The sequence below is a fragment of the Typopeltis vanoorti genome, chromosome 13, assembly GCF_054136105.1.
Source record: "Typopeltis vanoorti isolate ZY-2024b chromosome 13, IOZ_Tvanoo_1.0, whole genome shotgun sequence".
Classification (NCBI taxonomy): Eukaryota; Metazoa; Arthropoda; class Arachnida; order Uropygi; family Thelyphonidae; genus Typopeltis; species Typopeltis vanoorti.
In genome coordinates this window covers 128725343-128752038 of record NC_143561.1, presented here as the reverse complement: position 1 = coordinate 128752038, position 26696 = coordinate 128725343, and the positions used below count along the sequence as shown (strand labels likewise).

Genomic DNA, 26696 nt, shown 5'->3' with positions numbered 1-26696 from the left:
ACAGAACTAAAGTTCACACATGGCACCCTCTATGGGCCAGATAACCATAAAGTTAATTTAGAGAAAATGAGGCTATCAGGCCTCAAAATGACAGTCTCTTAGATCTTTTTCAAACCAAGCTTGAGAAAGTGCCTCACAGCTGATGCTGATTTAGAAAACTCTCTCTCAGACCTGTAATGACTTTGTGTTATATTGATGTTTTCCTCCATTCCTTATGTAATGGGATTATCATACCCATTACATAAGGAATGGAGGAAAACATCAATATAACATAAAGTCATTACAGGTCTGAGAGATAGTTTTCTAAATCAGCATCAGCTGTGAGGCACTTTCTCAAGCTTGGTTTCCACTCTTTCCACTCCTGGGGAATCTTCCCTGTTCTGAGTCTCAAAATTGTATAGCCTGGTCAAAGGAAAAGCAAATTCAGCTGAACATACTTTAGCATCCATGCTAATATTCCATTAGCCCCTGTTGCCGAATTTGTATTCAGTTTGTGCAACAGTTGTAGTACCTCCTCATGAACCTGTATTTCTTTATACAGTGAAGCTGTAGCAGTGAGCTCAATTTTGTTTATACCCAGGTTGACAGCTTTGAGCAAAACAGGCAGTCATTAGTTGAACAATCTCTTCTGCATCTCTCTCCCATGCATACCATCTACATTCAATAGAGTTAGTCTTTCATATTCATTCTTACTTTTACTTGCAGTAAAAAAAAAAAAAAAAAAAAAAAAAAAAAAATATATATATATATATATATATATTTATTTATTTATTTTGGATTTGGAAAGCCAGTTTCTTTTCATACTCAGACTTAGTTCAATACAACAGTTGCAACTCTTCTGTCCGGGGCATTAGAATTTTCAAAACTGACTTTCTTAAGAATCTCTTGCTTAACAAAATTACGCATCTATTTCATTCCTACCTATATCTTCTTCGAACTCTAGGGATATATTCTAAAATTGCATTCATTTAAGTATTTTTTCAATGCTTTCTATGCAGAGGAAAATATCCTTCCCATCTAGCAAACAATACCATGGGACAGAACCAAGCCTACTCCTCAACTAGTCATAATTTCTGCTTTGTAATTTAGAATGTAACTTTTTTTGAATAGAACATCCATAAACTTAGCTACTTCTCAAGTTTGTACAGCATGATCACTATTCCTAGTTATTATCACTGTTATTAGTAATCAATTGTAGCAATTCTTGATTTAACGTTTTGATAATTCAGCTTCTAATTCTGTGATTTTTATAAATATTTTTACTAACATTTATAAACATTCTTATAAACATTTTTATTTTTATAAATGTTTGCTAAACTAAAGGAAGTTATCAAATCACCAGGTGCTCATAAAATTAAGAAATTTTATGGGCACCTGGTCAATCAGAGTAAGGAATGGATCAGAAAGTGATCCATTCCTTACTGCTTCAGTTACGAGGTTTTAAAAAATGAATTGGCAACAAATATTATAAAATTCACAAAATTAGAAGCTGAATAATCATCATCATGCGTATCAAGGATTTAGGCCTAGCATGGCCTGTTCCGGGCTTAGAAGTCACCGTTGAATCGTTTAAGAGGACATCCTGGCTTTCTTTTTCCTAATGGCTGAATAATCAAATACGTTAAACCAAGAATTGCTACAATTGATTACTAATATTTCAAAAAATGCAAACATCAAAGCATCTGAAACAAGCAATGTTAATTTACATAAAAAATACCTTACATTGTTAGAGCAATCCAAGAAAAATACAAACAAATTACCAACTGAAAAATGGGTTGTCAACTTATCTAGCCATCCGTTAACGGAAGATGAAATAAATTTATTAGCATGAGGTGATAAGTTTGTCATTTTGCCTAAATGTATTTCATATTTAAGTGCCTCCGTAGAGCAATTGGAAGAATGACAGTACATTGCACCCTTCGATTGGAATAGGCCTAAGTTCGATTCTCGTCGCGACGGGAGGAATCTTTATGTGGACTTTTTCAATCGAAGGTCAGTTAGCCGATCTCATACAGAGGTAGCAGGGTTCTTTCTCCCAGAAACTCGGGTTTTTCATCCCGCATACAGACAAATCGGCCCTTCAGAACACACAATTTACAGACAAAAAATACTAGTTATGGTGGTGGGCGGTAGATTCCATTAACAGAGATGATTGGTAGAGGTTCGGTGTAGTGGTGGAAACAGTTGTATAGTAGGTGTCCTCGCGCGATGAGTCTTCGGACTCCTTGGAGGTGTCACGAATAATAATGTCTAGATTTCATACACAACACTGAAAGAAACATCGGTCATCTGTCCAATATGGAAGCCGATAATATTTGTTTTGAAATAGCCAAAATAATCTATGATGACAAAACCTTCGGAGTTGACTGTCCCATCATCAGAATTGAAAGCTCTTAACTCCTTAAAATTAAATAAAAACATAGTCATCACCAGAGCTGACAAGGGAAATACCACTGTGGTCTTAGATACCAATTCATATGACCGTAAAATGAATTTATTACTTTGAGATCGAAATACACACGCCCAACTTGATTATGATTCTACAAAAATGCAGCTCAAGAAACTCAACAAGTGTTGAATTTCTTGATGAAAGCACAGGTGATGAAACCACTTCCTTAGATTAAGAAACCTTAAAAGAACTCAGAACATATCATGCTTGGCATCTAGAACATATGGTTTATCTAAACTTCACAAGAACAACATTCCACTCAGACCCACTGTGGATTCTATTAGCAGCCCAACTTACAAATTATCAAGATTATTGTCTAACCTTCTCCATCCTTTCATAGGTCACACTTTGCCTCATCAATTAAAAATTCCACAGAGTTTCACACAAAAATAAAAGACATTCAGCTGTCAAAAACAGACATGCTAATTAGCTTCAATATTGTCTCCCTCTTCACTAGTTTTACACAAGGAAACAACAGACTTATTAATTCAAAAATTTGGATCTGATATTGGGGAATTATTCAAATTTGTTATTACATCTGGATACTTCACATGGAAAGAAAAAATTTACAAGCAAGAGGAAGCAACAGCAATGGGCTCTCCCTTATCACAACACTTGGCTAACCTTTTTCTAGAACACCTCGAAAAAAAAAGTTCTCACATTTGAACCTAAAATAAAAATTTGGCTATGATATGTGATGACATCTTTGCTGTCTGGAATCATTCTGAACAAGAACTATATCTGTTTCTAGATAAAATCAACATTCTTCCATCTCGCATCAAATTCACACTAGAAAAAGAATCTTCACAAAGTATCTTCTTTCTAGATTTACACATCTAACAAAAAGAAGATGGTTCCATCTCTACTTCTGTCTATCGTAAGCTGACATTTTCAGGTCATTACATTCACAATTCATCTACTCACCATCCATCTCAAAAATATCGCACCATTAAACCATTAGTAGCTAGAGAAAACAGATTTTGCTCCTCTGAATAATCTTTAAACCAAAAATTGGAAATTATCAAAAATACAGCCATGCTAAATGGATACAATCCAAAAACAACTCAAAAAATCATCAGTCACTTCCCCACACCTCATCCTAGACAAAAATAAGCTCACAGGATTCCCATACCATATGTCAAAGGCATCTCCGAACGTCTATCAAAAATTATGAAGAAATACACACTTGCTGCTACCTATGAACAATCGACCAGATCTATAATTTGTTACCTTCTCCTAAAGACACACTCTCACCTTTGATACTACCTGGCATTTGTGAAGTTCCATGTTCCAGTTAGATGTCTTACTATGGACAGACAGGAAGATCTATTAGTAAATGCATATCTGAACATCAAGACCATATCTGTCTTATCAAGCCACACAAATCTGGCCTAGCACAACATGAAGTTGAAAACCCAAACCATAGGATCAAATGGAAAAACACCAAACTTCTATACAGATCCTTATATAAACATGAGCATTTTATGTAAAGAAAGTGCTGAATCCCTATGTCACAGACTCAACTTAAACTGTAATGACATTCTTACTATCCCTAAAGTCGGGAAAATTGTCATCCTTAATCATGTAAAATAAATTTATGTTATTTTATTTTAATTTAATCTAATTTATTTTTTATCAGATATATTTATTTTAATTTGATGAAACATTATTGATGAAATGAGTGGAAGGAGGGTAATTATTATGGGGGATTTCAACTATGGTAACATTGATTGGAAGGAGGAGAGGACATATGTGAGGAAGGAACTGGATTTTATTCAGTTACTGCGGGATAACTATCTGAGACAGCATGTAATTGAAAATACTAGGGGTTTGAGAGTGCTTGACCTGGTAATAGCATCTGAGAATTTGACTGCAATGAATATGACCACGTTGCCACCTATTGGTGAGAGTGATCATAAGGTCTTGACCTGGGAGGTGGCTAAATGTGTGAAATTTTCGGTTAAGACAGGATACGTGGAATTATCGTGAAAACAGATTATGAAAGGAAATTAGCCATACAAGCTAAAGAGAATCCCAAACAGTTCTTTCAATATGCTGCTAATAAAAGAAAAACTGTACATGGCAGAATGATTTTAAGGAACGCCGATGGTAGGGAGGTCATGAATCAGTCGATATAGTGGAATTACTGAGTGAGCACTTTGCAAGAGTATATCATCCAGATGGTGATGTTGAAGGAATGAAGGAATACATGGTGTGAAATAATTAATGTGAATACATCTGTGGGATTGGATGCTATATCAGCACGGATCTTACTTGAAGTGGCTAAAGAATTGTCAGTGCCCTTGACCTCATTGTTTAATCTGAGTTTCGGGTCTGGTTTAGTCCCAAAGGGGTGGAAAGAGGGGAAAATAGTTCCACTGCATAAAGGAAGATCCAAGACTCCTGTTGCAAATTACTGACCGATCAGCATATCAGGAGTCGTTGTCAAGGTCTTGGAGAAAGTAGTCAAGGATATATTACAGGAATGGATTGATGAAAATGAGATACTGTATGGAGGACAGCATGGTTTTGTGAAGGGTAAACCATGCCTCAGTAACTTGCTCAAGTTTTATAACACGATGGCTGAACTGGATAAGGGTAATGAGTTTACAGTGATACTGCTGGACCTGGCTAAGGTCTTTGACAGGATACCACATGGAAGTCTAATCCGTAAACTGCAACATATGGGAATGGATATAGGGTTGGTGAAATGGATAGGAGGGTGGTTGATGGAGAGATACCAGTGAGTAGTTTACTCAGGAGTAGAGTCCAAAAGACGGCCTGTGACTAGTGGTGTGCCTCAGGGTTCTGTTCTTGGACCACTGCTGTTTAATTTGTTCATTAATGATATAGAGAAGGATATGAGAGGAACAGTTCATTTGTTCGCTGATGATGCAAAGTTGGGTAGGACAATAGTAAATGCAGAAGATGTCAAAATTTTGCAGGATGATTTGGATAGATTAGAGGTCTGGGCTAAGGAGAATGGATGTCAATTTAATGTGGCAAAATGTAAGGTTATGCATTTTGGGGCAAAAAGATTAGCAGCAGTATATCACATTGGTGGAACTGTACTTGAGGAGATTGATGAGGCCAGGGATTTGGGAGTGTTGGTGGATAGGGAGTTGAAGTTTAGGGGGCACATTGCAGAAATGGCTAAATCAGCTCATCAAATCACTTGTATGCTGAAGAATACTTTGACGAACAGAGATAAGCAAGTTATTGATCCTCTGTATCGAGCCTTGATAAGACCCCATCTTGATTACTGTGCCCAGATATGGTCACCTAGGTTTCTTCTTCATGGGGGAGGAGGTTGAGAGGATCCAGAAGCGAGTGACCAAGATGATAGCAGGTCTATGGAATGAACCTTATCAGAACAGGTTGAAGATTTGTGGGTTGCAGAAATTGGTTGATCAGGGAAAAAGGGGTGATATGATTGAGACATTCAAATTGCTGATGGGTTTCTATAGGATTAATTCAGAGGATATTTTTGAGAACAGGACTGGTGGTGGGAGGGCTAGGGGACATCCATGGAAGCTGGGCAAGAGTGTGGTTAGAAAGGGTGTTAGAGCTGGGTTCTTTACTTTTAGAGTGGTAAATGAGTGGAATAAGCTGCCTGGTAAATGAGTGGAATAAGCTGCCAGAGTCTATTGTGGGTGCTATGACGGTGAGTGAGTTCAAGGCAAGGTATGATAGATACTGTGAGAATGTCGTATAGTTGTGTGGACATGATGTTTAGGGCCTCCCTCAATGAGTCTAAGGACTCCTTGGAGTTGCCCGTAATAATAATAATAATAATAATTTAATTCTTATAACACACTACTGCATGCATAGCATGCACCCTAACTGTTGTTCCTAGTATTGCTTGAAATAACTGTACTGATGATGTCCTAAGATACTTAGAACGAAATATTTACTTATTAAAAATAATTTAATTACTGTGGTTTACTATGTTTAGTTATGAATATTCTCTGGACCCTTTCCAAGATAGCCTCGTCACCATGAAAACACAGCAATCAAATCTGTGCACAATAATCCATATGAGGCCTGATCAAGGCCTTATTCAATGGCATTATAACCTCTTCATTTCTGCATGTCAGGGTCCTCCACATCATTGCCATTATCTGATGTGATGTCTTCACAACTTGTGCAATGTGTCCATTGAATTTAGGTCCTTATCCACCACCGCTCCCAGATCTCTCATCTCCTCTACTTCCTTTAAAGTTTCCTCACCAACTGTATACTTTGCATCCCATTGTTGCTTAACAAAACTTGAAACCTTACACTTTGTAACACTGAACTGATAATTCCACTTACCTGCCCATTCATGCAATCTATTCAAGTCCTCCTGTAAAGCGATACACCTGCTTGATTTTGCATTGCTCTCCACAATTTTGCATCTGCAAACAGCTGCATATGACTGCAGTTAAACCTACTCCAATATCATTAAAATACAAATTGAACAACATGAAAACATGTGAAGAAATTGATATATAAGGAGAATGAAGACTCAACACATTTGAGTGGAATTCTTACTGATAATCAGATTGCATTATTAATAGTGAATTAAATTATTATTATTACATGATAACTCCAAGGAGTCATCGTGGGAGGACACTCACACCACATAATCCACTGCCTCTCTTCTGCCTAATCCCCCCATCTACAGACCACACTATTCATCATGTACACATCCTGAGGGTTGAGAGAACTTTGCAAATTGTGGAATGGCAGCATATAAAAAGACCTTAAAATTTATCTAGGTGCTCCAACAATTTATATAAATTATTAAAATAAAAGCAAATGTTCAAAATGACAAAAATTTAAAGCTTTGTAAAGAATTAATATATCATACCTCAGTGCTAGCTCTCTCTTTCTGTTTAGGACGGGGATTAAGTTGTGAGAGTTGTGTAAGGCGATTTTTGAGCAATTCTAGTTGTTCATTGCACTTTTGGTTTTGCTCCCTTAAATGCTGATTTTGGTCTTCTAACTGAAATTTAAAAATAAATTAGTAAATAAATAAATCATCATAGTTTATTTACAATATGATACAATGTGAAAAGGGAAAAGAGAATTATATTAATAATTAAATATTGCAAATTATGGTCTTCCAAGTCTCTCTATCTTCAGCTAACTGGTAGATGAACTGTAAAACTCAGATGGAGTTTTACAGTTCAGCCTACTGATGGTTTCACATATGCATTGCCAAACTTGTTTGCATGGTCTTCCTCTACTACAATTGCCATCTTCTGGTTTGTACAGGATGAGGGATTCCAAAAAGGGTGAGACTTCAGGATGTCTGAGTTGATGTCTAAGCCATCTGAGTTGTAGATTTTTGACTATATTGACAAGTGGTTCTTGCTTAGCAAGATTTAGCACAGCAGAGTTAGTAACACGGCCAATCCAAGTGTATCCAAAGATCAGTTGGAGACATGTAGTTTCAAAGGAGTTAATGAGATCTGTAGATTTTGTAGTGCTTATTGTCCAGGTTTGAGAACCATACAAGAAGATGGATCTACTGGTTGCATGGTAAAGTCTTAATTTTGTCTTTTATGATATTAATGATGATTTCCGGATGGGACGGAGTTTGTTACGGAAGACTAGAGCCAGCTGTTTATGTTTTCTAATATCATTTTCTGTATTGCTGATGTACGATCCAAGGTATTGAAAGTCCTTTACTCTTTCTAAGGGTTTATTGTTGATATGAAGTATAGAGTTTTCATAACCTATTAAAAATACTTTGGACTTTTGGGTGTTGATCTGCAGACCAATAAGTTTAGCCTGCACCTCTAGTAGACTGAGATGTTTTTGTGCACTTGTTGGTTCTGTATCAATAAGTACAACATCATCAGCAAAGCTAAGATCAGTTATTTGCATGGTGTGGGTGGATGTTCTAATGTTAAAACCAAGATCTTGTGTTGATGGTCCAGAAGACATAACCCAAGCATACTAAGAACAAATAAGGTGCTAGTACATCATCTTTCAGGACTCCTGTTGTTACCAGAAAGGATTCAGATGTTTCTGTTTTAAAGATTACTGTAGCATTGTAATCTTTATAAGGTGCTGAGATTGCTTGTATGATTTTTGAAGGTAGACCATAGAAGCTGAGTATTTTAAACATTGATTCTCTATTAATGGAGTCAAAGGCTTTTTTGAAGTTTATAAAGGTTAAAATGAGTGGTAAGTTTTTATCATGGTGAACCTTCTATGATTCTTCTAATGCAATGTATCTGTTCTACTGTACATCGTTTTTTTTTAGAAATCCAGCTTGGTTTTTTCTTAAAAATGGTGTTAAGTAAGGTTCTATTCTATTGAGTATCATCCTATTATAGATTTTAACTGGGGCTGATAGCAAAGTAATGCTTCTGTAGTTATCCATCCTATTAAGTTGGATAACTTAATAGGATGGATAACTACAGAAGCTAGTTATTATAGGGACAATAAGGCCTTGTTTTCATTGTTGAGGTATTATTCCAAACAAATACAAGCATCAAAAAAAAAAAAAAATCATTATAAGAATTCATTCAACTGGAGATATCAGCAAGAAAAAACTGAAGGTCAAATATGAAAACATTCCAAATAAGTTTTTATAGAAAAGAATCTATATAAGTGAGATCAGTAAGGGATAGTAATGATTTTGAGTCGTGAGAGAGCAAATGCGGGCTAAAGGAAAACAAGACCCATCGAAGGAGAAATTCTGTGTAAGGCACACTGAGGCTGGAAATTCTCGAAAAGGTGATAACAAACAATTACTGTTTCTCCTTCCCAAAAGCAGAAATATAACTGTTTGGGGTGCTGCATCTAAAACTTCCTTAAAATTCTTGATGCTGTCTAGTGGCAAGCAGTTAGGCTCATTAATGATCCCTCTCTTAGAGTTTTACTTCAGCCTCTAGCTCACAGATGCAATGTTTAAGAACTGCATCTATTCTACAGATATTTCAAGAAGCATTGTACTGCTGAATTAGCAATCATCATTCCTCCACTTTCTGTTGCAACTGTTAATGCAAGAGCAGCAGCTGCCCAGCATCTGTTTACTGTGCAACTGCAAACACACTGGAAGAGCATTCCTCTTCCTCATAAAGTATTTCCAAACAACTAGAAGCAGCTCTTCAAAAAAAAAAAAAAAAAACTTTTATCTTTGTCCTCATCTGCACACCACAGACAGCATTAATGTACTTACAAGTCTCTTGTGTATGGGCTCAATAAAAAAAAAAAATTTTTTTAAATCAGCATTGATTAAATCATCCTATTAATTGCTACATAACGGAAAAATTCTGCTAAATTTAACTTGGTTTGCTTAGCTAATTTTCCCCAGTGATCTGATTAGGCCTTTCTTGCCATACTAGTCACCCTTCTTATGAGAATGCTTATCACCTTTTCCTTTATATTCCTTCCACAATGTTTTCTTCTTCAGTAACTTGCTTTTTAAAAATTAGTTTTAATCCTTCCTCAGTGCTGATAATATTCCATTAAACCTCCACTTGAGGATTAAGTGAGATGAGCAGGCATATAAAGTATTCCTCCTGACTATGGGTATTGGGTATGCAACATAATACTGTTTCTCTCAAACATTTTATGCTATGATAATGAATGATATGATTGCAAGAATGTGCAGAAAAAGAGGTCTGGAGTTTGTTGATGTTTGGAGTGTGTTTGAAGGAAAAAGGCAGTTGTATGCTAGAGATGGACTGCATCTTAACATGGAAGGACATAAGAGATTGAAGAATTTATTGTTTTCTGAACAGGTTGAAGTTATTGGGCAGGGAAACTAATATTGAAAAGGTTGAGTGTAAGAGAGAGAAACTTTAGCACTGATTGTGTATTTATTGATCCTTATAGGCAGAATAAATTGCAGAAGAGAGGGGAAAAAAATCGGCATAGGACTACGGTAGTTAGTGACTTATATATCAGTTCTAAAGCCGGTACAAGATCTAGAGGGAATCTGCAATTTTTGTATACCAATGCTAGAAGCATTAGAAATAAGAGAGAAGAATTTTTGGCATTAGTCAGTGAAATCTCACCAAAAGTTGTAGGCATTAGTGAAACTTGGCTGTCAGCAGAAGATGTGGTCACTGGAATTGAATGTGATGGGTACAGTATTTTCAGGGAGGATAGAGAAGATAGAACAGGAGGAGGAGTACTGTTGATGATAGCTGATGTGTTGCAGCCAAAGAAAGTAGTATATCTTGATGATAGACATGTGAATGAGAGTTCATTTGAGGCAGTCTGGTGCGAAATAGTGACCAACGCAACCAAATATACAGTTGGATGCTGCTATAGGCCAGGGAGTACAGGGGGAGATATTGAATTCATGCATCAGCAACTTAGTGCAATGAGTGAAGGCTTAGTGATTATTATGGGGGATTTTAATTATGGTGATATCAATTGGAAGGAGGAAATATCACGTAGCAAAAAGGAAATGGAGTTCATACATCTGCTACGAGATAATTACTTGAAACAGCACGTAACTGAAGGGACACGTGGTGTGAGAGTGTTGGACCTGGTTATTGGTTCAGAGGTTATATGCTTAAGTAAGGTGACCTCGTTACCTCCAGTTGGTGAAAGCGATCATGTGGTATTGACTTGGGAGGTTGCAAAATCTGTGGATTTTTCTATTAAGAAGGGGTATGTACGAAACTACAGGTTAGGCAATTATAACAAGCTTCGGAGTGAGCTTGCAGCCATCCCATGGCAGAACATATTGCAAGGGAAAGATGTTAGCAGTGCTTGGGATAAAATCAGCGGGTATCTGAAGAAAGCAATATCAGATTGTGTCCCCATGGTCAGGAGGTCAAACAAGGCAGGCATTAGATGGATGAGCAGTAGTATCAAGCTTGAACTACAAAAAAAGAAAATGTTATGGAGAATTTACAAGGAGAAGGGCGATCAGGACACCCATGAGCAGTACAAGGCTCAAGCTAGGAAGGTTACCAGCATAGTAAGAAAAGCTAAATCAGATTATGAGAAGACCTTAGCCAAAGAGATCAAGGGTAATCCCAAAGAGTTCTTCCGCTATGTGGCAAGTAAGAGGAAGAATGACTTCGGAAGGATAACCTTAGTGGGTGCTGATGGTATTGAGGTGACAAAATCAGATGTAATAGTCGAGTTACTGAGTTATCACTTCTCAAAAGTCTATCACCCAAGTGAGGATATCTCTATACCTATAGCAATACCTAATGTGAGAATTGAAGCTAAAGAATCAGAGGTATTAAATATATTGCGAAACTTAAATGCAAACACTGCGGTAGGCTTAGATGGAATATCAGCTCGGGTGTTGCGTGAATGTGCAAATGAATTGTCAACCCCTCTTACCTGGATATTTAATTTAAGTTTGAACTCTGGTATGGTCCCTAGGGAGTGGAAGTTAGGCAAAGTGGTTCCTTTGCATAAGGGTGGCTCTAAAACTGCAGTATTGAATTACAGACCAATCACCATCTCAGGAGTAGTGGTAAAAGTATTGGAAAAGTTGGTTAAAGACAAAATTCAAGAATGGGTGGATCAGGATATGATACTCTATAGAGGCCAACATGGTTTTGTTAAAGGTAGATCCTGCCTTAGCAATCTATTAACTATCCATAATAGAATAACATCAGAGTTGGACAAAGGAACTGGCTACACAGTGGTACTTCTGGATTTTGCTAAGGCTTTTGACAGGATACCCCATAGAACACTGTTACTCAAATTGGAGCAGATGGGAATGGATATTAAATTGGTGATATGGATAGGAGAATGGCTCAGGGAGAGATACCATAAGGTGGTGTATGGAGGAGCCGAGTCCAGAATGAGGCAGGTGACCAGTGGTGTGCCTCAGGGCTCTGTGCTTGGGCCAATGTTGTTTAATTTGTATATAAATGATATAGGAAACGGCTTAAAGGGAGATATTCAGTTGTTTGCTGATGATGCAAAGTTGTGTAGTGCAATAAAAAATCAAGCTGATGTTGAAAGTTTGCAGGAGGATTTAAATAAGCTGGTAAAATGGGCAAAAGAAAATGGATGTCAGTTCAATGTGGAAAAGTGTAAAGTCTTGCATTTTGGGATTAAAAGATTACCAGCTGTGTACTACATCGATGGAAAGGTACTCCAAGAGATTGATGAGGCTAGGGACTTAGGGGTATTGGTAGATAAGGAGATGAAGTTCAGAGGACACATTGCTAAGGTGTCCAAGATTGCACATAGGATTACTTGGTTGTTGAGGAACACACTGACATCCAGAGATAAAGAGGTTATTATTCCCCTTTATAAAGCATTGATACTTCCACATTTGGATTACTGTGCTCAGGTCTGGTCACCTGGATTCCTTGGAGATGAGGAGGCTGTGGAGAGGGTTCAGAGAAGAGTGACCAAGTTGGTGAGTGATATAAAAAATGCTCCCTACATTGATAGATTGAGAGCTTGTGGATTGCAGAGATTGGTTGATAGGCGAAGAAGAGGGGATATGATAGAAACATTCAAATTACTAAAGGGTTTTTATAGGATTGATGCAGGGGAAATGTTTCAGCTGTGTGATAGTGATGGAAGAACAAGAGGTCATCTCTGGAAATTAAAGAAGAGTGTGGTTAACAAAGGTGTCAGAACAAGGTTTTTTGCCTGGAGGGTGGTGAATGAGTGGAATTCATTGCCTGACTTTGTTGTGAGCTCTTCATCTGTAAATGAATTCAAGAAGAGATATGACAGATATTGTTTTGCTAGTTTGGGTCTCCCGCGATGAGTCTACTGACTCCATGGAGATACCCGTAATAATAATAATAATAATAATAATTTCCTGACCTCTTCCCATGCACTACTGATATTCTTTCCTTGTAGCTTCTCAAGCAATGGCACTGCTTTTAAGATGCCTCCTAAGTCTGTCATAATTACCAACTTTATAGGTTAACATAAACTTTTTTTTGATATAGAATTTCACATGTTTAGTAACCTATCAGAACAAGACTGCAAGATTGCCCTTCCCAATTGCAGGTAGAATCTACCATGGTGATGGATACATCTTCTGATACTATTATCAGATCGAGCACTCTCAAAATCCTGGTTCCCTCCATGACATGCTGTTTAAGGTAATTACTCCTTAAAAACTGTATAAATTCCACTTTCAACTTGCCATGGCCCCTTTTGTCTCCCATCAATCTATGTTCCTGTAGTTGAAGTCCCACAAAATTACTCAGCCTGCATGTATTGTGCTAATTTGCACTATACAGCAACCAAATCTGCATGCAGATCCTGGTCTAAAGCAGCAACCAACAATATATTGTATCCTATTGGCATCAACATCGATCTCATGCTAGAAAGCCTCGATGGAGCTTTCTACCCCACACCTAAAAATCCTCTTTAACAGCTCTAATTTTGTGTTCTAGTGATTTAGGTATTAGTAGCAATATTTCACCTGCTGTGCTATTTCCTCTATCCTCCCTGAAAATACAATATCCTTTACATTCTATCTCTGTAACTATATCATTTTCTGTCCACAGATCTCACTGATACCTATAATTTTTCCCAAAATCCAGATGAACAATCCAAAAACTACTCTCCTTTATTTCTAATACTTCTGACATTTGTGTACATGCATTTTGACATCATATTAGACTTACAGTTCCCATTGTGTAATGTTATTACCAACCCATACAATCCTGTCTGGGACACAGAGAATTTTTATCATGACTTTTTCAACTAAAGGTGAATTAGCTGGTCTCATATGGAGGTAGAGGGTCTTTTTCTGCTGGAAACTTGGGTTTTTCATCCCTCGGAACAGGCAAAATCTGCAATTAGCATACGCAATATACTGGCCTTGTAGCCCGAGTTGCTTCAGCCATAAATCTAAATAATCCAAACCAACCCATACAGATTTGAAACCTGTGAAACTGCATTCAGCATTGCACACTTGACTACAGCTTCCACTAATGCTTCTAGTTTCTCTGATTTTCCATTTCCAACCTGTTAATAAACACCACTCGCTCCAAACATCTAACTTCAAAACCATTCAAATGAAGACCATATCAATCCTTTTTTCCATCAAACTCATTCCACACATTCCAAACTGCACCCCATTCGTTGCTCACAAACATTTCATTGAGTCATCATCATTATTATTATTATGAAACCTGCAAGGAGTCAAGGACTCATCAAGGGAGGCCACAAATCATATCTTTCCTTAAATTCATTCACACTAGATGCACTCACTACCCCTAAAAGTAAGCTATTCCACTCACTCACTGCTCTTACCCGTTTCCTGACTGTGAACAAACATAACTTCCATGAATGCCCCCGTGTTCTCTCCCCACCTTCCATATAATGAAAAATTTCATCCAATACTATCCTATATTACACATTTAAAAGTTTATAGTCCTCTATCATATCACTCCTCTTTCTCCTGTTAACCAGAATCTGTAATCCATGTACTCACAATCTGTCCTCATAATCTAAATCCCATAATCCAGATATAATCTTTGTAACTCTTCTTTGCATCCCTTTCCACAGCTTCTTTATCCCCCTGGAATCTGGGAGGACAAATCTGCACACAATAATCCAGGTGTGGTCTTATAAAGAGGCAAAATGACTTCTTTATCCTTATATGTCACGGTTCACTTTAACATCACAATTATCCTCTGAGTTGTATTTGCAACTTTCACTATGTGATTCTTAAACTTCAAATTCCTATCCATCAATATGCCAAGATCCCTTGCCTCCTCAATTTCTTGTAGCATAATCCCGACTAATATAATATGCTGCTGGAACTCTGATCATGCCAAAGTGCATAACTTTAAACTCACTAACATTAAACTAATAGCCTTTTTTTTTTTCCAAATTTTTAGCCTATTCAAATCATTTTGTAAATGCTGAATATCAGTAATATCCTTGATTGCCCTTCCTATCTTTGCATCATCGGCAAACAATTGCACATCTGATGTTTTTAATGTATTAAAAACATCTGCCTGATGCCATTAATATATAGATTAAACAATAATGGCCCAAGGACTGAACCCTGGGGTACACTACTGGTCACCTTAAATCTGGCAGATTCACACCCATTGTATACCACTTTTTGATATCTGTCTGTCAACCATCCCCTGATCCAAGTAAGAGTTTATATTCCAATCATATATTCTCCAGTTTATGCAACAGCCTTTTATGTGGTATCCTATCAAATGCCTTAGAAAAATCCAGCATTATCATATGAGAGGGCGCTCGTGAGTCAAGCGCAGTGACATGTATAAGAAGAGCTCCTGATTGGGATAAGTTTTCTAGGAATAATTAAATATATATGTGTAATTGTTTGAGTAAGAGAGGCTGTAAATGTTGTGCGCTACCGGTTTTATTAGTGTGGGGGATTTTTTTTGCCAAAACTTAATTACGAAATCATTATTATTAGACTTAGTAACCTGCAAAAAATGGCGGCAGCATTGTCATTCCATGACTTTAATTTAGATTTCAGTCGTTTCGTTAAGTGTGAGGTCTGTTATATGTATTCTTTCGATTACATAAATGATTTGTGGATATTTGGTGAGGATGGAAGGAGGGTGTATGCGAAGTGTGACCTGAATGAGGAATGATGAATGCAAATATGAAATTGATGACAGAAAGTGTTAGTAGCGAAATTGTCATGGGGAAAATGAGTGCACGTTTGAAAGAGAGGTGAAAAAATGTTAAAAAATCAGTAAAAAAGAAAAAGAGCGATTTGAAAACTGTAACGGATGTTAAAAGGGACGAAAGTGAGGTGAGAGTGGCGGAAGGAAACGAAATTGAGAGAACGAATGAAACTAGAAATGGCGTGACCCAGAAATCGAAAGTAAAAAAAAATCAAAACATGATAGCAAAAAAAAAGAATGAATGATAGCGAAAGTTTGACGCATGTTGGACTGAAAGTACAGAAACAAAGAAAGATGAATGAGTGTGAAAATGGGAAGAATGATAGCCAAAGTTAGACCGAAAGTACGGAAACAAAGAAGGATGAATGAGAGTGAAAGTGAAAAGGGGGGGGTCCAGAATTAGAACGTTAGAAAGATTGAATGAGAGAAAGAATGTGTCGTGAGATTCAGAAATTGAAATGGATTGGATGAAGCAAGAAATGAAATGGATGCGGAATGAAATTAAGAAAATTCGGGTAAAAACTATTAAAATAAATAATGATGGCATGAAAGAGTTAACGAAAGATGAGCAAGTGGCGTTGTATGGTGACTCCATTATTAAAGGTGTGCTGGAGGATAAAATGCACAAGGCATGTTTTCCAGGCACTAAAATAAGTAGAGTGATTGAGGCATTGGATATGAGGCAGGAGCAAGCAAAAGAGTTAATCGTATTAATTGGTACGAATGATTCGAGAGAGAGGACAAACAGTGTGTCAGAATGGATATCAGGAGGCTGCTTAGAAGGATAAAAGAGAATAGTGTGACAGGAAGGGTAGTTAGCGTGTTGCCTAGGTATGACTGTGTTGAAATGAGGCAGAGAGCAAGGATTATGAATGATATGCTGGCTGAAATGTGTGAGGAGACAGGAGTACAGTTTGTTAATGTGTGGAATGAGTTTCAGGGATGAAGTGAGCTGTATGGGAGTGATGGACTGCATTTGAGTGGTTATGGTGTGAGTCGCTTGGAGAGAGACTGCTGCTGGATGGTAGAGAAGTGAATAGAGAGAATGAATCAGATCGAGTGGGAAGTGATGTGAAAGAGAGGGAGAGTAAGACAGGAGAGATTGAAGAGGTGGTTATGAATGGGGAAGTGAGTGGTATGAGTATAGAAAATGAGAGAATGGGTGTGCAAGAGGAGCAGGGAAACAGGGAGGCTCAGGGTGGACAGGGGTACACAGCATGAGAAAGGTGGATGCTCCAAGAGGAGGTGAGCATGTGTAGGCAGGAAAGAAATGGAATGACCAGGGATCAAGAGGAAACAGTTGGAATTGAAAAGGGTTTTAAAATGAAGAAGCAGGAAGGGAAACGGCCCCAGTTGAGCATGGAGAGATCACATCGAATGAGTGGTATCAGTGGAACTAGCTGTAGATCCAGAAATGAGCTGTTGTGTTTGTATACAAATGCTAGAAGTATAAGAAACAAGGCAGATGAAATGGCTGCACTAATTGCGTCTGTTCACCCAAAATTGTCGGAATAAGTGAGACATGGTTGGAAGAGGATGACATCCTGACAGGAATGTCATCCTCTTCTTTTTACCCCTTCTATTTGTGAGGATAGAAGGGGTAAAAAGGGAGGGGGAGTGTTATTGATGATAGAGAAAGAGTTATGTCCATATAAAGTAGAGATGCAAAAGGGAAATAGTGCCAGTGGTTTTGAGGCAGTATGGTGTGAGATAGAGGTGAATGGAATCAAATACTTGGTGGGATGTTGTTATAGACCTGGTAATGTGGATGGTGGTGATAGTGAAATGTATATCAAATAAGCCAAGCAAATAAGAAAAGGGTGATCATTATGGGTGATTTTAATTATGGCAATATAGGCTGGAATGATGAGATAGCAACTGGAAGTAAAGAAAATGAGTTTCTTGAGTTTTTGAGGGATAACTACCTCAGACAGTATGTAACAGAGTTCATGCGAGGATTGAGGGTCTTGGATTTGGTCATCTCATCAGAGGATGTAATTATAAATGAGGTGTCAAATCATCCACCAATTGGTAAGAGTGACCATGAGGTGATTACCTGGGTGGTTGCCAGCAGTGTGAGGACCTCTGTGAGAAAAGGGTATATGTGGAACTACAAGGGGGATGATTATGAAGAGCTCAGGTGACAGCTTGCAGGTGTAGCATGGAATGAGGAGTTTAGCTGGAAAAGAGATCAATGCAGCTTGGAGGTTTTTCAAAAACTGTTTAGTAGATGCAATGTCTAAATGTATTCCAAGGGTGAGAAGGTTAAATAAGGTGGGTGTGAGATGGATGAATAAAGTGATTAAGCATGCGATACAGAGAAAAAGGGCATTGTGGAGGCAGCATAACAGAAGTGGAAATAACCAATTCCATGAGGTCTACAAAGACCAAGCAAAGAGGATGACTTGGTTGGTGAGGGTAGCTAAAAAGAGGTATGAACAGCAGTTGGCTAATGAAGCCAAAAAGAATCCTAGGGAATTCTTTCGATATGTAGCCAGCAAAAGAAAGAATAATTATGGAAGGATGACACTGATTGGAGAAAATGATATAAAGACAACTGATGCAGAATGTGTGGTGGAGATACTTAATGAACAGTTCATAAAGATCTTTCAATCTTGTGAATGTGACTTCATGGAGGGATTGAGAGCTTTTGATGATGGGGAGGAGAGACTAACTGTAGGTGAGCAAGAGGTGTATGGGGAATTGAGTAAACTAGATGTTAATAAGGCTGTGGGACAATAATATATCACCACGTATTCTGAAAGAATGTGCCAGGGAATTGACACCTGCCTTGACATATTTTTTTAATATGAGTCTTGCATACGGTCAAGTTCCTAAGGAGTAGAAGGAGGGCAAGATTGTGCCACTTCATAAAGGAGGTGATTGAACTCAAGCATCTAACTATAGGCCTATCTGTATGTCACGTGTTGTGGTTAAGTTGTTGGAGAAGCTTGTGAGAACTAGGATCCAGAGTTGGGTTGATAACAATGGTATTATCTTTGATGGACAGCATGGATTTGCTAAAGGGAGGTCATGTTTTAATAATCTACTTACTTATTACAATAAAGTGACTGCTTCCTTGGACAGAGGAAAAGGATACACAGTAATATACTTGGATTTCGCAAAGGCTTTTGATAGAGTACCTCATGATAGGTTGACAACTAGAGCAGATGGGGTTGGATATTAGATTGGTTCATTGGATTGGAGATTGGCTATCTGATAGGTATCAACAAGTTGTGTATGGGGGTACGATATCCAGGAAAAGGAAAGTCACTAGTGGAGTGCCTCGGGGGTCTGTTTTAGGGCCATTACTGTTTAACTTGTATATTAATGATATAGGTGAAGATTTGGATGGAGATAATCAGTTGTTTGCAGATGATGCAAAGTTGGGATGAACCATAAAGTGTAGTGAAGATGTTGTGGCCTTACAAGAAGACTTGAATAGATTGAGTGATTGGACATGAAAATGGGGATGTGAATTCAATGTTGTAAAATGTAAGGTTTAAAATTTGGAAAACAAAGATGGGATGCAGAATTTATGCTTGGTGAGAATATATTGTTGGAAGTAGAGGAAATAAGAGATCTGGAGATGATAGTCGATAAGTATCTAAAATTTAGGGGACACATCGCCAAAATTGTGAAGACAACACAAAGGCTTTTGGGAATGATGTGGAGGACACTGACGTGTAGAAGTAGAGAGATTCTTGTTCCGTTGCATAAGGCTTTGATTAGGCCACACATAAACTATTGTGCCCAGATTTGGTCACTGGGTTTTCAAAAGGATGAAGAGATGTTGGAAAGGGTCCAAAGGAGATTGACTAAGGTAGTTTCTGACCTCTGGAATGTCGAGTATGAAGAAAGATTGAGAAGATGTAATTTGCAGAGTCTGGTGGACAGGAGGAAGAGGGGGAGATATGATAGAGACCTACAAGTTGGAAGGGGTTGTTATAGGATCAATGCTGGAGAAGTTTTACAGAGAATAGTGGGAGATCAGGGGAGAACGAGAGGTCATCCCTGGAAACTGTATAAAGAGGGTGTGAGAGGCAGGTTTTTTCGTGCAGAGTTGTGAATGATTGGAATGCCTTGCCAGAGAATGTGGTGTCTGCAAAGAGTTTGAATGTGTTTAAAACACGGCATGATGAGCTGTGTGTGATAAAAGGATCTCCCAGATGAGTCTTTGGCTCCATGAGGTCTTGGGGTGGTAATAATAATAATAATAACAGTGTATCACTTTATCCAACTCGGCCATGGCATTGTTATAAAATATGAGCAAATTGCTAAAAGATGACTTGCCATTAATAAACCTCTGCTGTTTCTTGCAGAGTATAACTTGTTTTTCTACCCATTTCTGTATGCGAGTTCTTACCAACTTCTCTAAAATCTTCACTACCATACCAGAGATACTGATAGGTCGGTAGTTAGACACATCAGTTTTTACACCAGCCTTGTACAATGGAACTATCACACATTCCTTCTATTCTTGTGGTATCATTCCTGAGCTGAGACTCAAGTTATACAAACATATAAAGACCTAGCCAATTCTGCTGAGCATTTCTTTAGCTGATACATGCTGATATTCCATCTGTCCCTATAGACAAATTCTTGTCCAGGTTATGCAATAGCTCTTCAACCTCATTTTCATGAACCTCTAACTCTTCATCATTAAGTCTCAACATACCAAGTCAGCAGATTCACAATTTTTGCTTTCTCAGTCTTTTTTTTCACTTCCATCAGCAACTCTTTCACATCTTTTCTCACTGCATATTTAGTCACTTTTAAGATCATTCATGCCAGCCAAAACATTGAATTCTTTTACTACTTCTGGTCTACAACCTAACATCCTTGATCTTCACATGTAAGCAACTTAGATTAATGAACAAGGGAAGGGTGATCATTATAAGAGATTTTAATTATAGTAATATATATTAATTCAAAGAGATAGCATTTGAAATTAAGAAAAATGAATTTCTTGCATGCTTGAGAAATCCATCAGCATCAGTTTTATAAAAGAGAGCACACAAGATCGTGAGTCTTAAATCTGATCATTTCATCAGAGAATTTGACTGAGTGGAGCACTGAACTCCTTAGAGATGGTGAGAGTTATCATTAAGTGATCATTTGGATGGTAGCTAGTCATTGAAGACTTTACTTAAATTAGTATTAGTTTTGTATTAGTATTAATATTGAAGACTTTGTTGTGGAAAGAATACATGGAACTAGTAAACCATGATTATGAAAAGCTTAGGAGACTGTTTCATGATATAGCATCGAATGAGGAGTTAAGCATGAAAGAGATAAATGATGCTTTAGTGCTGGTGACAAGATATTTAACAGCATGAAATGTGAATTTATTTTAAAGGCTAAATAAGGTGGGTGTGAAATGGATGAATATACAGTATATGAACATGACAGCTGGAAGAAAAAAGTATTGCAGAGGCAGTACAAGATGAATAATGGTAATAATCAGTTGCATGAAGATTATAAAGAGCTGGTTGGGATGGATGGACAGCAAAAGTGCAACATGAACATAATTAGAAAATCAGATCTTTTTTTCAGCAATCAGAAAATCAATATTTCTTCAATATGTGACAAGTTAAATGAAGAGTGATTATGGCAAGATGATGTAAATAGATGAAAATAGTTGTCTGGTAACTGTTGCAGAGAATATAGTAGAGGTATTCAGTGAGAAATTCATCAGCGTGTTTTATCCTCATCAGTGCAAAATCAGGAGGATCTCAAGTGTTGAGGAAATGGAAGAAGCCTTATTGGTGAACGAGCAAGAGGTATTTGAGAAATTAACTAAGCTTGATGTCAATAATGTAATTGGACTTGATGCCATATCACTATTGTTTTAAGGAAATGTTCAAAGGAGTTAGCATTGTCCTGAGCTTATTTAAGTCTGACAACTGTCCAAGTCCCAAAGGAGTGAAGAGGAGGTAAAACTGTTCCACTTCACAAAGGTAATGATAAAGCTAAGGCAGTGTTTCTCAACGTTTTTTGGATCATGTTCCACCTCAACGTCTCAAAGATCTTGATGCTCCCCCTCTAGCATAATAGTCAGCCAAGTTCTGAAAAAGTATAATATAAATACAGGGTGTTCGGGATAAATTTGACATATTTATAATTAATTATATTTTTCCGTAAGTTACATGTATTAACACACACTTCTCTTCATTTAAAAGTTTGGACCCTTCTTCATTCATATACAAGATGTCAGAAAGGATGGATAGCTGGAACCCACCTGAATCATGGAAGAGAATAACTTGTATCATGATGATTCGTGCCCGCCATCAAAATAAGGATATTACAACTGCTGCCCAATGCTCCCTGAATACAGTAAAAACAATCAGGCATGAACTAGAGGCTTGCAATGGTGACTACGAGGATGTAGCAAGAAGAAAGATCCCTAGCAGACGATCTGATTGCGTTCGTACAGCAGAATTCCTCGCAAATCTGCAGGAACAGGTGTTGAAGAACCCTGGCATTGGAATTCGGGCTTTGTTCGTGGAGTTGCTAACTGTAGTCAAGCCCTGGATAACAAGGGTAGCCAATGGTAGGCCGTATGTATGGCAGCAGGATTCGGCCCCTTGCCACACCTCTGGGAAAAGTCAAAAATGGTTGTCTGATAATTTCTACGACTTCACCAGTCCAAATGTTTGGCCTCCAAACTCCCCAGACCTTAACCCCATGGATTATTTTGTATGGGGCGCAGTTGAAAAAGACACCAATCGCACTTCCAGTAATACAAAAGCCCAGTTAATGGATAAAATTAAAACAGTTTTTGCGGCCCTTCCCAGGGAGACTGTAGCATCAGCTTGTTCGAGGTTCCGAAGCAGAATTGAAGCTGTGATCGATGCTAATGGTGGTTATTTTGAGTAAATCTTGTTGATAGTATTGTAATTAACTCTGCCTGTAATGTTTTTTTGTCAATTCATTAAATTTAATAGATACAAAGAAGATTTTCTTTTTCCTTACGAAACTGTCAAATTTATCCCGAACACCCTGTAAGTATAAATATGTGCATGTACATTTTCTAATTGCCCACCAAAATATTCAAATTGTCCCCCTGTGAGGCATAAGCCCCACATTGAGAAACACTGGGCTAAGGCTACAAATTATAATCCAATTTATATCTAGAGTTGTGATTAAGGTGTTGAGAAGTTGATGAGAGTGGAAATAGACAAGTGGGTTGATAACAGCAGTATCCTATTTTGCTTGTCCACATGAGTGTGTTTAAGGGAGGTCATGTTTTATCAATTTACTTATGTACTATAACAAGGTGACGAATCTACTGGACAAGGGAGATGCACATACAGTGGTGTACTTAGATTTTGCAATGGCTTTTGATAGATTGCCATATAACAAGATAAATAAAATGGAGCAAGTTGTGTAATTAGATGAGATTGGATTCTAGATTAGTTTAAGTTGGATAAGTGACTGCTATCAGGTATCAGCAAGCTTTGTGGGGAGGGATGCATTATTTAACTGGTTCTGAAATTTAATAGGCAACAAAGGGATTCAAAGCAGACACCCGGGGAGGGGGGGTTTGAAAGAGGCTGAGGAGACAAGAGATCTGGGAGTGGTGGTAGTGGTGGTGGACACAACCTAAAATCAGAAGTCACTTTACAGAAGTTGTGAAGTCATCATGTCAGATTACAGAAATGATGCAGAGGAACTTAATAAAGAAATAAAGAGGTTATAGTTCCATTGTATTAGGGCCTTGATCAGCCTCATATAGATTATTGTAGACAGATTTGGTCACTAGGCTTTTATGATGATGAGGATATATCAAAAAGGATCCAGAAAAGAATGATTAAGGTGGTAAGTGGTCTTTGCAATGTGTGATCTGAATGAGGAATGAATGAATGACAAATTACACGATAACCACAGTAATTAATTTAAATGAAACTACAGATATTCCCACATGTTTTCCTATCAACAAAATTTCTCATCTGTTACCCTCTACAAGAGATAAACTGTCACCTCTATTGTAAGCTGGTGCTTACCAGGTACACTGTGAATGTAATTCGACATACTTTGTGCAAAGGCTATTCTGTGAAAAAGAATTAATGAACATCAATATTAGATTGAATACATGAAACCTCAAAAGTCTGCTCTGGCACAGCAGAGTATTGACACTAAACACAGTATCTGGTGGGATAAAGCTTGTCTTCTCCATAGAAGCAGTTTTAAATATGAACACCTTTTCAAAGAAAAGTTGTAAGCCCTTTTTTTTTTTTGCTCGCCTCATTGGCCAAGTGAGTAGCGCATCTGCTCTCTAGCCAAAAGGCTGCAGGTTTGAATCCTACCGTGGGCATGGAATGTTTGTGATTGTCTGTGGAAATACTAGTGCTGTTGGAGGTGGGCAGTAGATGGGATTGGTATAGTTGCAGTTAGTTGTAATTGGTGGAAAAAGTGGTGGAGAGAGAGAGTTGTAGAGTAGATGCCCTCCCTCGATGAGTCTTTGGACTTCCTGGAGGCATCGTGTAATAATAATAATAATTTTACACTGGCCTAACCTGAAATGGAATGAATGTCTCTCTCTCTCTCTCTCCCAAAAGGACACCTACTCTACACTAGTATTATAGTTTTAATATCATAATAAATATAATAGTTTTAGTCTTCTTCTCCCTTTCATATGTTAGACCTACTGGCCTGTTACAGAGCTATCTTAAGCACTTCTAAATCATACCAGTCCTGAGGATAAGGTGACTAGCCCTATGCCTCCTGGTATATTCTATGGCTGCAGCTGCTTGTGTTCACAGGCCAGTTTGCCTGCTTGCAGGAGGAGAACCCCCCCAGATAAACTGGGGAGAAAAACCCTGTTGTCCATGCCCAAGACTGGCTAACTTGGCTATGTCTGAGAAAGATCCTTAAGCTCCTCACTTGAATGACGGGAATCGAACCCAGGACACTCCTTTCCCAGGCATATGGTTGCTAAGCGCATAGCCACTAGGAAACCACGTGGACAATAATTTTAATATTATTTATTAATATATTAATTTCTAGCTCTGAGCAACAATAAGCCAATTGTTATGTGTACCTTGTATTCCTGTTCTTTGATTTACTTGTTTCTACACACTGATGATGTACTGTTATTTTCAGTATAAATATCTGTACATCAATTAAAGTTAATTACTGTAGTTATCATGTAATTTTTTCTTCATAGTTATGCCACAGGTATATTGTTAAAGATTGTTATTATTATTGTTATTATTATTACACCCTCCATAGAGTCAGCAGACTCTTTGTTGTGTAGAGGCTTAAGTGCTGTGAGAACATTACGTTGGAGGTTTAATGGATTTTTTACAACACTCAAAAAGAATTAAAATAGAATTTAATACTTCCTATATTTCGTCCTAGTCACTAGGACATCTACGGGGATTACAAAAACAATTAATGTAACATGCACACAAAAACTTACAATACTAAGCCCAACCACGTGGGTGACACTAAAGTCCTATCTAGGTGGAGCGCCCTCTAAGGGCGGTCGTAGGTGGCCTGGAATGTAAGGTGGGACCTCTGGTGATGAGTGTTTCCCAAATCTTCGGAAGCTTAATGCACCCATATTTATTTAGATTTGGTTGGTTTCTGAGAGCAGCTGCTGCTGCTTCTAAGAAAAGTCTCTCTTTCTTGAATTTTCTGTGGTGGAGCATGGTGGTTTTCTTCCATGATACTCTGTGGGTGGTGTCCAACACATGGTCAGCCAAGCCTGAATGGCCATAGTTGTGTTTAACGATGTACGACTTGTGTTCCTCCAGGCGGATGGATGCTGATCTGCCTGTCTGTCCAAAGTACGCAAGCTTACAGGAACAGGATACTTTGTAAACTCCAGGCAGAGAGAGAGGAGGGAGCTGATCTTTCGTAGACCGGATAAGGGTAGCAAGTTTGCGGTAGGGCTTATATGCTGTGTGTAGGTTATACTTTTTTAGTATCTTGGCTATTTTTTCCGAAGTGCCACGGATGTAGGGTATGGTGATGGCATTTTTAAAATCTTGTTGACGAGAGGGACGGGGAATGGGGGAGGAATTGATTATTTTTTTGATACTGTGTTCGCTGTAGCCATTGGAGAGAAAAGTTCTGTGTATGTGGTTAAGCTCAGTAGTGAGGGCGGTTCCACTGGAACAAAGATTGTGGGCTCTCTTGGTAAGAGTTTTAATGATGCCATATTGTTGCGAGGGGTGGTGGTGGGAGAGTTTGTGAATGTATCTGCCTGTGTGTGTGTGGGTTTTCTGTATACAGTGAAGGCAAGTGTATCATTAGGCAGGCTTGTGACTAAGGTGTCTAGGAAGGGTAAACAATTGTTCTTTTCCTTTTCCATAGTAAACTGGATTCTTGGACTATTGGGGCTATTGAGATGACTGAGGAAGGAGTCTAACGTGTCTGGGCCATGAGGCCAAATAGAGAACACATCATCTACATATCTTAGCCAGATAGACGGTTTGAGTGGGGCTGAGTCTAAGGCTCGTTTTTCGAAATCTTCCATATAAAAATTGGCAAGGGGGGGGGAACCCATGGCGGTTCCCTCTATCTGCTTGTAGAAGACAAACCACAACCACAAATTCAACTGCTCCAGACAGTAATAAACCTCTCTTCCAAAAGGAAGAGAGGTTTATTACTGTCTCAACGATGAAGGCTCATCTGAAGGCTCAACGATGATGCCGTCAGCACCC

The 26696-nt window shown here is 38.1% G+C and overlaps 1 protein-coding gene across 1 annotated transcript in view; it reads right to left on the bottom strand.

The window, feature by feature from the left end:
• Positions 1-26696, bottom strand: part of LOC150100532 (uncharacterized protein CG43867-like) — a 552783-nt gene that overhangs the window by 407323 nt on the left and 118764 nt on the right. The window contains exon 4 of the mRNA XM_090402673.1: positions 7302-7436. Within this exon, the coding sequence (XP_090258799.1) occupies positions 7302-7436 (135 nt within the window). The remainder of the gene's footprint in view (positions 1-7301; positions 7437-26696) is intronic.